This window comes from Tarenaya hassleriana, unplaced genomic scaffold, assembly GCF_000463585.1.
Source record: "Tarenaya hassleriana unplaced genomic scaffold, ASM46358v1 Cleome18, whole genome shotgun sequence".
NCBI lineage: Eukaryota > Viridiplantae > Streptophyta > Magnoliopsida > Brassicales > Cleomaceae > Tarenaya > Tarenaya hassleriana.
Genome location: NW_010965216.1, coordinates 1180041 through 1191311, shown reverse-complemented (window position 1 = coordinate 1191311; position 11271 = coordinate 1180041). Strand labels below are relative to the sequence as shown.

Sequence of the window (11271 nt, the reverse complement as noted above, 5' to 3'; positions counted from 1 at the left end):
CCCCCCCCCCCCCCTCTGTTTTTATTGTTCTTTAATCTACCTGAAAATAAATACGAATAATAAAAAACCGAAAGAGGGAAGAAAGTAGAGAAAACGAAGCCTCGTGAGGGATTCGTGGGGTTTGTTGCAGGCGGTTCTCTTTCCTCCACAGCTCACCACCACCACCTCCTCCAATCGATCTCACGAAGATCTTCCCCAAATCATTGAATCGTCTACCAGAAATTCCGATAACCGCATTGATAGTTTAGGAATTCGAATCGCGTGGAAGAGAGAGAGAAGGAAAAGCGGGAAAACTCGCGGAGGTTGACGGCAGCGGAGGAGGGAGTGTTGTTATGCGTTCGCGGCGATCGAGGGATGAGCGGTTGCGGAAGAGGTGGGAGTCTTGATTGGATTCAAACTGCAGATGAGCTGGATGCCGCGTCTTCTGAGTCAGAAGCGTAAGAACGGTCCGCCTCTAGGGTTGCGGAACCTCGGCAACACCTGTTACCTTAACAGCGTCCTTCAGTGCCTCACTTACACCCCGCCTCTCGCCAATTTCTGTCTCTCTCACGAGCACTCTTCTCTCTGTACGTCTCTCTGTCCCTTAGGCTCCGTCGATTGATTTTGTATTAGACCAGTGGTTTCTATTACATCTACGAGCTGAATCGCTGTTTTCTGGTCTCATTTTAGTCCTGTTCGTCAATTTCAGATCGAATTAGGGCTGTCCTCTGTATTCTGGTTTAAAATTATGCGGAATCTGTAGTTTGTTTAGAGACCTTAATGAATGGCTAATTGGAAGATTTCATATGTTTCCTTTCTGACCCTGATGGCAGGCTAATTCTACTGTTACCGGTAGTTAGGGTGGCCATTTCGGGTTTGATCCGGTTATTTCGGTATCTAATTTGATTCAGTTCGATTTCGGTTCGAACTCAGTTTTTATTGATAAAAATACCATATTTGAAGACTTTTATTGGTTTTTTCTGTCATTCTTTTTATTCGTTTTGGTTCGGGTTCAGTTTTTCAGTTGTAGAACTGTCGACGGAAATCATATCCATCTGGTTTTTATATCGTATTTGATTTGATTACGGTTATGTGCTATTCAGTTCGGATCGGTTCTGTTATTAATCAAATTGGCCACCCCTAGTTGTTATTTCTTTACTTAGTTCATGTATTTGTGGCTCTATGGCTGTGTTGGTGATGCAATTTCTGTTTGGCATTGTGTGTAATGTTCTAACAGGCGACTCTGTTTTGGATGGGGAATGGAAACGCGACTGTGCTTTTTGTATACTTGAGAAAAGAATAGCAAGGTCTCTTAGTGTCGATCTCACACTGGACGCACCTAACAAGATTCTTAAGTGCCTCAAAATTTTTGCCGAGCATTTTAAGTTTGGGCGTCAAGAAGACGCTCATGAGTTCTTGCGGTATGTGATTGATGCATGCCACGATACTTGTCTTCGCCTGAAGAAGTTGCGATGGAAAGGAACCGAGCCCTTCAATGGCAACACTGTAGTTAAGGAGATTTTTGGCGGTGCTTTGCTGAGTCAGGTCAAGTGTTTGTCATGCGGGGTGGAATCCAATAAGTCAGATGAGATTATGGATATCAGTCTTGAAATTTTGCAGAGTAATTCTCTTAAGGAGTCAATGCTTAAGTTCTTTCGGCCAGAGATTTTAGATGCCAACAACAAGTATAAATGTGAGAGGTAAGTAATTTGACTCTTCTTGTTCTATCTCTCCGCCATTCCGTTTGAGTCCACCGTTTCTTTTCTCTCTTAAAAAATCATTTCTACTTGTTCAGCTGCAAGAAATTGGTGGTCGCAAGGAAACAAATGTCAGTACTCCAAGCGCCTAATATCCTTGTTATCCAATTGAAAGTGAGTACGCTATGTTAATGTTTTTTTAAGTACAAGTGTTTACTTTTTCAATCTAGAGGTGCTACTTTCGAATCTGAGGGAGGTTTCTTATTTGTTTTGCAGAGGTTTGAGGGCATATTTGGTGGGAAGATTGATAAGGCTATTGCATTTGATGAAGTTCTGGTACTATCGAGCTTCATGAATAAAATAAGCAAGGTGCTTGTTCTGACACTTTCAAAGTAAATAAAGTTTGCTAGTCATGTGTAGTTTGATTTTTACGACATGGCTTGTACTCTTGATGATGTGGATCATTGTTCATTCTGAGAACATGAAAAACATATATTAGAAAGTTGAGGAGTGTAATCCCGTAGACTGTGTCAGGATTTGTAATTGTTGGTCCAAAATAGTAGTTTAGTATGGTGTTTATGTGGTGTTTTAACTTGATATGGTTTGGCTTTTTGGTAGAAGATTGTCATGTAGCATTGTAGAATGAATTTATCGCATCTGGATTTACAAGGCCTGTGCAGAATTTGGAAGAATCTGTTGTGTATGTTTATATCCGTTTTATTAAGAATCTAAGATGCCTGAGTTCGACTTTGAAAGAGCAGTTGTGCAACTACTTTTGTATCCCTTAAATCACTGCGCAAATAGGTTACAGGATATGATATACTTCTCAGGCATGAATCTGATGTTATCTTATTACATATTATTGTTGGATGATAAGACTAGTGTGGTCATGCAGCTAACTTGAGTGTGATGTTTTCAGTTTATTTTCGGAATATTTGCGGCATTGGCCTCAAAACTTATGTTCCAATTGATGCTTGCAAATTCCTTCCCATGAATTCTACTCGATCCTTGGTACAAACATTTTCCTTCTGATACATTGGCGTTACCGTCTTACATGTATGTAGCATTTCTTTGACCTATATTTTTAGAGTGCTTTCTGGCTCTGATGTGGCTTTGCCGTCTACGAACCTGTTTTTTCTTAATCGGTTTTCCATGTTGGAAATGCAGGATCCTCGACCAGAATACAAGCTTTTCGGGACAATTGTGCATTCAGGATTCTCACCTGAATCTGGGCACTATTACGCATACATTAAGGTTCTTTTCTGTCCTGTTTAGGCAACGTAAAACTACTATAATTGTTTTCTGATGTTTCTATCTGCCGTGTGTAGGATGCCTTGGGTCGATGGTACTGCTGCAATGATTCGCTTGTGTCACTTTCCAACGTGCAGGAGGTGTTGTCAGAGAAAGCTTATATTCTTTTCTTCTGTCGTTCCAACCAAAGGCCAGTATCTTCTAGAACTTTGGTAGCATCCAATGGGGTCATGTCTCGTGAAAGTAATCGACGCGAGACATCAAAGTCCCTGAAACCTGTTAGATCCGTTAAAGATGGTAGCACGAAAACACGAGATGAACGTCAATCCTTCCGAAAGGAGAACTCGGCTACTTCTAAAGTTGAAAAAGCCTCTTTAAGACCGCATGCAAAGGTCAATTTTTCTGTGAACCTTGGTGTCAAAAGGGTACGTCCAACTATGAATGGTAGACTTGCTATCCAGAAAGATCAAACCATTGTTGCTAAGCGGGTTGGGAAAGATTTGATCCAAGCAGAAAAAGAGAAGAACGTATCACTTCCGCCAACTAGAGGTTCATCTGGCACAGACAAAATGGTTGATGCTGAAAATGATTTCTCCGGAATTAGAGAGAATGGTAACGCTCAGGGTCATAATGATAATCATGTAGGTAAGCTACATCCCCACGAGAGTAGCGGCTCAGGCAATGGGACTGATCTCCATGAAGTTGAGAACGGCATTGCCACTACCCTGCCCAAAACCTTGGGTTCCAGGAGAAAACTGGATGAAGATTCACATGTTTTTCTTCGGAAAGATGATTTATTTCGTGTTAAAGTTGAAGCACTAAAAGAGAGGTAATCCCATCCTGTCTTTACTGTTTCTCCAATTAGTTTCCAATATAATCAATCTAGACTAATTCCATTTTAACCCCCTAGTTTGTAGGCATTTGATGATAGAATTGAGCCCTTTAATAAATTGCGTAAGTTATGTTCTGACCTGCAGTTGAGTCACCAAGTCCCGTTTCTTCCTAGGTAGCTTTAGTTGCAGAAACTAGGTCTTGTGGATCTCATGTATTGTTAGAATTGTTATCTTCAGTGGGGGACTATTAAGTATTTTTGTCTCTTGTTTGATTTGCACCTGCAATGGTATATGATTTTATCTGTTGAGAAGAGCACTCGAGAGATTGATTCTCTGTACCGTGGCTAACTTCTTATCATCTTTTCTCGTTATGTCTCAGCCTCAAGAAAGATGCTGCTTCATATTTGCGATCTTGTGGATGGTATGATAAAGTTCAAGCTTCCATGCATGGGAGGAAGAGGTTGTATACAGAAGAAGCAGGAGATGGCCTAGATGGCAGCGAATTAAAGTGAGTTATAGTACCCTTTTTCTTTTATCGATTTTTCTTTCAACACAGAAAGAAGTTTGAATAGACAAGAAATTCTGTGGTTAAAAAATTTCATTGAGTGTGATTCTGGTTGTTTTATCGTTGATGGAACAATCCTATATCTATTTTTATAATTTACATCATTTCTTTCCATTTTTTTTGGTTGCAGGAGGAGGCTGATTACGGATGCAAAATCACGTTTTAACTCCGAGATTCCTGAGTCGTTGAAAGCAGAGCTCGTGAAACGTCTTTCGGATTTTGGCAATGAGAGAGACTCTTTGCGTTCTTGACCATTACTGAAACCATGTTTCCTGGTACATCTTCTTCTTACAAAACGAAGCTTTTTCTTTTACATTCCTTTCAGAGCTGAGTGAGTGTTGCCTAATAATGTTGCTAAAATTCTATATTTTATCTTTGTGCCGTGGTCTCAAAGTTTTGTTTTTCTGATAATCCGGAATTTCACTAGGTATTTAGTCCAACTACATCTTTCATAGCATTGGGGAAGTTCGGGTGAATATCCCTCTCTACGATTGGGTTTGAACCCGGGATAATAATATGATTTGCATGTTCTGCTACCCCAACTTGGGTAGTGGTCTCAAAGTTTCACTTACTGCTAAGTAACGAGTAGAGAGAGCGAGAAGGATTTGTGCATTTGGAGGTTGAGGTGCGTTGAGAGTAAAAAGGTAAATATGGGGGAAAAAAAAAGAAAGGTTAGAAATCATCAGTTTGTGTAAAAGGAAACAGTTATTATCAAACGATTCAGCTTCGCACAGATGTTAATCTGTGTGGATATATGGACTCCTCTTGGGTTCTCTCTGAGTGGGTATTTCGGATTTCGTTTTTTTTTTTTCAGTTTTATAAAATCTATATCCATTCATGTTTTGTGTTAGTTTCGTTCGATTCTGTTTTGGTTTTGATCCGGTTTGGATTGTAAGTGATAAAATATTCATTGTCTAAAGAAATGTACAGTTATTTTATATTGAGTTGAGGTTTGATTTTTCAGTTTTTGAAAATATATTAATTGCTTGGTTTTTATCATAACCGGGCGGAATGCTCACCCCTCCGACTCACTTGTTTAGCTTTAGCGTGTAATGTATGTGTCCATACTCTTGGGTTGTGACTCCTGTTCCAAAGTACTCATCGATCATGTAACCATGTTTTGTGACGAGTGCTCTCCACTGGGATACCAAACGCAATGTTTTACCCACTTCCTCCACTTTCACTGTTTTTTTGTAAATGTAAAAAAAATGACACTGATTTTTATTAGCAAAACAACGGTTACAAGAGAGGAGAAAGATTCAACAGCAAAGAGCAATAGTAAAAAAAAAAACAACAACTCTTAAATGCTTGTAAGAATCATCTTCCTTTTCTTTTTATTCAAATAGTGAGAGTTTCTTCATGAGAAGGAAGGTTTGGAGGGGAACTCAAGTCAATATTCCAAGAAGAAGAGTCTCTCGGCCTTAGCGTAAAAGCCGAGCGGCCATGAGTCTGGACACGAAGAAGAGAGGCGTTCTCCGGCCGCCACTCCATGAAAACAAATGTCTTCCTCAGAGATGGTGGCCAATATCTTCTTGAATGGCCTCCTCATAGCCGCCACTGCCGATATGAATTTCGCCGGAGCAACCTCCGTCACGATCCCGGCGGCCTTAGCTTTCTCCATTTCAGAGCTTCTGTTTCAAAAAGAGGGACTCGAGAGAATGTGCTGTTGTTGAGCATGGAACGACAAGAATGTGATGTGAGAAAGGTATGTAGGATTTTTGAGGTTTCACCACATTGTGTGTGAGCAGTCAAGTGTTTATTTATAACAAGAGAGAAAAGTACTTGGCCTGTGGTTCCTCTCTCTCTCTGGTTAACAGTTCTCTTTCAACAGTTTTTTTTTTTTTTAAAAAAATTTGAAAAGATGAGAGGAGAGCCAATGAATTAGACATCATGAATGTCTTTGTATCCATTCTAAAAGTGACATATGTTTGTATTATAAATTTTCAAATAAAAACAAAATTGCTGGAAAACAAAGGTATGGCATTATGAGTTGTCATTACAAAAGATTTTTGCCAAACTTTTTTGCATCAACTCCTTGAAGTTGACATAGTCATATGATTGTCTCTACACTTCACCCAAAGGGCATAAATTTCCCCCCAACATTTTGTTTCCCTCGCGAAATCATACATCAATATATATACATATATGCATACATATAAACATGTAATACAAGTCATAAATAGAGATTCTACAAATCGCTCTAGAGATTGCAGCTAGATCACATTAGGACCACAATATTAAATTCGAAAACTCTTAGAACAGTGTAAAAGATCACAATCCCTCAAAGATATAACAAACCAACCCCGACCACAGTGGTGAGTCACAACAGAAATCTCCTCCAAAATGGACCCTTGAGAGCGAAAAAGCATTTAAAGTGGTATGTGGTTAGAACACTTCCTTTAATGGACCACCAAAGACAATGGCCGGTCGGAGGACGTGCCCGCTCCGACACGGCGTCTCTCCGCCGTCCGCATTGGACCATTTTCAGTTCTTAGCTTTAAACCTTTTTTTCTCTCTCTCTTCAAAAAGGCACATTTTGGAACTTTCCTCGTAAAACCCAAGACTGTTAGCTAGATGGCAAAATGGGTTAAATAAAATACACCGTACATATGCATACATAAATATATATATATATATATATATATATATGTATAACATTCACGCGTATATATAAATATATTATCGAATATATATACTCACCTATAGACATGTATAACGGGTACACGCGCACACTTGCTATTCATTTATAGCCACATATACACAGAAAGTACACAATGTTACAAATACGTTCAAATACACATTTATACGCATATCAATATAAGTATATATATTCAACCAAAAAAATATAAATATATATATTAATACAATATATCTATACGCAAATGCAAATATCTACATATACTTGCACCTATGTACGTAAACACACATAAACATTGACGTATGTTTAAATATACGCTTAAGAAGAGAAACTTATATACAGGCACAACATATATAAATATACACAACCATACACTTCGCATATAATCAATTGACCTAAATTATAAATCAACCATTTCACTTAATGAATTGGGATTCATTAAGTCCAATTCACGTCGCATCTATTTCAATAGTACATCTAAAAAACATAAGCAATAGAGCTAATCAACAGCCTTCTCTTGCAGCTAGTAGTATACGAGATTTGGAATGAACGTAATGGACGAATACACAAAGACGTCGCAATCTCGCCACAGCAGTTGCGGTTCAAGATCGATAGGTTAATAAGGAACATACTCATATCTTTGCACAAGCCGGTTTCTATCAGATCAAATATCCCCCTCCAACAATGGTATCGTTTTACATGCTATAGCTAAGATTTAAGTTTCTTTTGGGTTTGTTCAGTTGCATTAGGAATCACTACCTTTTGAAATCTTTTATACATGTTAAACTCATATAAACCTTTGGGTTATTTTTTGGTAGTAATATAGCAATCACATTCAACAAAAAAAAAACATAAGCAATTATCAAATATCTTTTTTACCCTTAAAAAATCTGGAAAAGACCAAATACTCCTTAATGAAGAAAGCAAGTGAAAAGACTATATACACGTGCAGGTAATCCTTTTCGATAGAGAAGTAAAAAGGAGAGAAAAAACCTGAATTTTAAGTTTTTTACGGTTTTACAAATCTAAACAAAAAGGGAAAGGGTAGAGAAAGTGCATAAACGAGTGTCCGAACGATGATTTTGAAACAAATCGATGAAGAACAATGAAAGTTTCATCTCAATTTTTATATATATGATGTGGATTGATTCCAGATTATAACTTAGAATTTGCAAAGTGTCTGATACGAAATAACAAATAAGTAAGGGAAAAATACCCTAAAAATTTATAAACTTGTAATTTGGAGTAATATTAATTCTTAAACTTGTAGATGTGCCTATTAATTCCCAAACTTCCAAAATTGAACACGTTAAATCCTGAACTTGTTAAACGTTCCATAATCGTCCATAATACTATTTGGTCAAAAAACGAGTTGACCGATCTGACGTGGCACATGATGTGGCGGTAATTTTCTTAGTTGGCTCGCTACGTCACGCGCCACGTCAGATCGGTTAACTCATTGTTACCAATAGTGTTATGGACGATTATGGAACCATTTAACAAATTCAGGATTTAACGTGTTCAATTTTGTAAGTTTGGGAATTAATAAACACCTCTGCAAGTTTAAGAATTAATATTACTCTAAAATATAAGTTCATAAATTTTTAGGGTTTTTGTAAATAAAGTATGAGTATCTTTTAATTTCTAATTTGATTATAAATGGTTTTGAAAAAATTATATTAAAAAGGATATTTCTAAATTAAATGTATTTTTTCAAATATCTTTTTTAATATATTTTTTCTAAAACAATTCATAATCAATTTAGATTTTGAATATTTGATAGAAAAACTACCACTATTAGATTATTTTCTCTATAATAAAATATAGTTGTTATTATAACAAAATGTACTGGTGTGATATTGCATGTTTTTTATAACTTCAAAAAAGGCTGTGTTTCCCTATTTCGAAATTATTGTAAAATATTTTAAAATCTGGGCCTAAAATTATATAACTAAAGTCGTTATATATATATATATATATTTATGTGTGTATTTTTACATGATTCAGACTATGTCATAGTTTGACAGTTCACAGTAGCAATACAATTTACTTAGGCTACTCCTCTTCTTCTTGTAATTCGTTATCTTATTTTTTTATATTTTTAGAGAAAAAACTCTAAAAATTTCTGAATTTGTATTTTAGAGTAAAATTAATTCCTAAAATTGTAGAGGTGCCTATTAATTCTCAAACTTGCAAAATTGAACACGTTAAATTCTGAACTTGTTAAACGGTTCCATAATCGTCTATAGGTTATTTGGTCAAAAAAGCGAGTTGACTGATCCGACGTGGCGCATGACATGGCGAGCCAACTCAGAAAATTACCGCCACGTCACGCGCCACGTCGGATCGGTCAACTCATTTTTTTACCAAATAGTGCTATGGACGATTATTGAATCGTTTAACAAGTTCAGGATTTAATGTGTTCAATTTTGTAAGTTTGAGAATTAATAGGCACCTCTACAAGTTTAGGAATTAACAAATTACAAGTTCATGAATTTTTAGGGTTTTTTTTCCAATAAGTAATTATAGTGAAATGAGTTACAAATTCTTTTATACATTTGATGAATCTGCTTGTTTTGTTGCATATTATTGATATACTCAAAGCTGAATTCTATTACGAATTCAGTGATATGAATAAAGTTTTGGTGAAGTTGTCATCAAAATATTTAGAGAAAGAAGAACAAGGAGTGTTCAAAAATGAAAAACAAGAATGAGAGCCGAGAAAGAAAAACTAAAGATCGTGAAAAAAAACTTCAACTCGGTTTTTATTCGTAAAAGTTGAACCATATTGTGATATTTTCTATTTGTAAACATTTGAACTATATTGTTGTTGTTGTTTGTAAATCTTAAAATTTGGTTATGTTATTTTGTATTTTGTATTTTTTTAGGTAACACATGTAAAAAAATAATCTATACGAAATCGAAATTCAAAAAAAAAAAGTAAATCGTAATTAATGAAAAAGTTAATCACAATATCATAGTTATATTTTGAGAATACAATTAGTCAAAAAATAAATTCCAATAACTGAAAAAAGTGACAATTAGAAAGTGACAAAAAGAATTTTTTTTATAAAAGTCAAAATTCACAAAAAAAAATATGCAAAATTTTGAATTTAAGTAGATAAATCATCACGAATAAAAAATAAAAAATATCGCGTCTAACATGTGACACGTGACCCAATGTAAGAAAACTATCTGAAAAACACAATGATCACGGCTATATTACAACTTATTTACGACATTCGTTGGTCATATTGTTCAAAACTCATGAATTTTGACGAGTTTTTCGTCGATTAATGATGAAAACTTTTAAAATAAATATTATAAATTGATTCAAAGGCACAAAATTAACAAAATAAAAATTTTGAAATTTTCTAAAAAGGATGGTTGAAAGTGTTTTGATGTGTTTAAAAAACATTATGTGTTGTTTTGATATAAACTTGTAGAATCTATATAAAAGTTTTGTAATGTGGTTTCAAACTCATGTTTTCTACTTAATTAATCTATATCCATCACTCTTCCAAAAAAACTTGTCAAATTTAACGATATTTTTGACATTATTACCGAATTTTGAAAGTCGTAATGAATTCACAATCAAATCGTAAAAAATTAATTTTGATTGATAATAAGACAAATTTCGTTTTGTTTGATGGTTTCTAAAACTCAAAGTTTTATACTTTGACTTTTTTCTTTATTTTTTAATTTTATTTTTTCTGTTATGGATACACACATATTATTATTATTATCATAGTTTTTTTTTTTTATAAATAACCCCTTCTTATAGTTTATTTTTAAGAATAGATGAAATATAAAAAAGTCGTAATGCAATTACAATTCAATAGTTTTCAAAAAATCTCTACAGTTAAAAGATGAAATATACATATATTTCAATTTATATTTAATATTATAATTACATCAGATTTCTTTTTTTTTCTTTTCTTCAAATCATGTGGATTCCCCTCGATTTTCTTTTCTTTTGTCGAAACAGTATCCATTACTCTACACGTCGTCCAATATTGATCACATTCGTGTAGTGGCTCACTATGCCTTTCCTACGAATTGGGTGAGCATATGGATCCAATGCACGAATGCCGCTTCTTACACCTTCGGAATATATTCTTCCATCCTCAAATCGACCCAACCTTACGATCGACCGACCCTCGACAGGGTCTTCGTCTTCAAAGACATCGAAGCCAATGTAAGAGTTTTCTCTGGCTTCTTTTACACGGTCATGACTAATATATATTTTATTTTTGATATAATGTGTTTTGTATTACTCAAAATTGGGGTACATAGTACATGATCCAA

General features: G+C 35.3%; 1 protein-coding gene across 2 annotated transcripts; it reads left to right on the top strand.

Moving 5' to 3' along the window:
• Positions 1-67: 67 nt before the first annotated feature.
• LOC104810408 (ubiquitin carboxyl-terminal hydrolase 25-like) lies at positions 68-5119 on the top strand. Of its 2 annotated transcripts, XM_010536698.1 has the most exons (9): positions 68-566; positions 1217-1679; positions 1775-1850; positions 1953-2045; positions 2844-2930; positions 3005-3476; positions 3573-3756; positions 4140-4268; positions 4456-5119. In XM_010536698.1, the coding sequence occupies exons 1-9, from the start codon at positions 404-406 to the stop codon at positions 4574-4576; spliced, it is 1788 nt and encodes a 595-aa protein (XP_010535000.1). In that variant the 5' UTR covers positions 68-403; the 3' UTR covers positions 4577-5119. The 2 variants fall into 2 exon arrangements, with proteins under 2 accessions (XP_010535000.1, XP_010534999.1); XM_010536697.1 differs by having other exon boundaries at positions 3005-3756.
• Positions 5120-11271: the final 6152 nt, after the last annotated feature.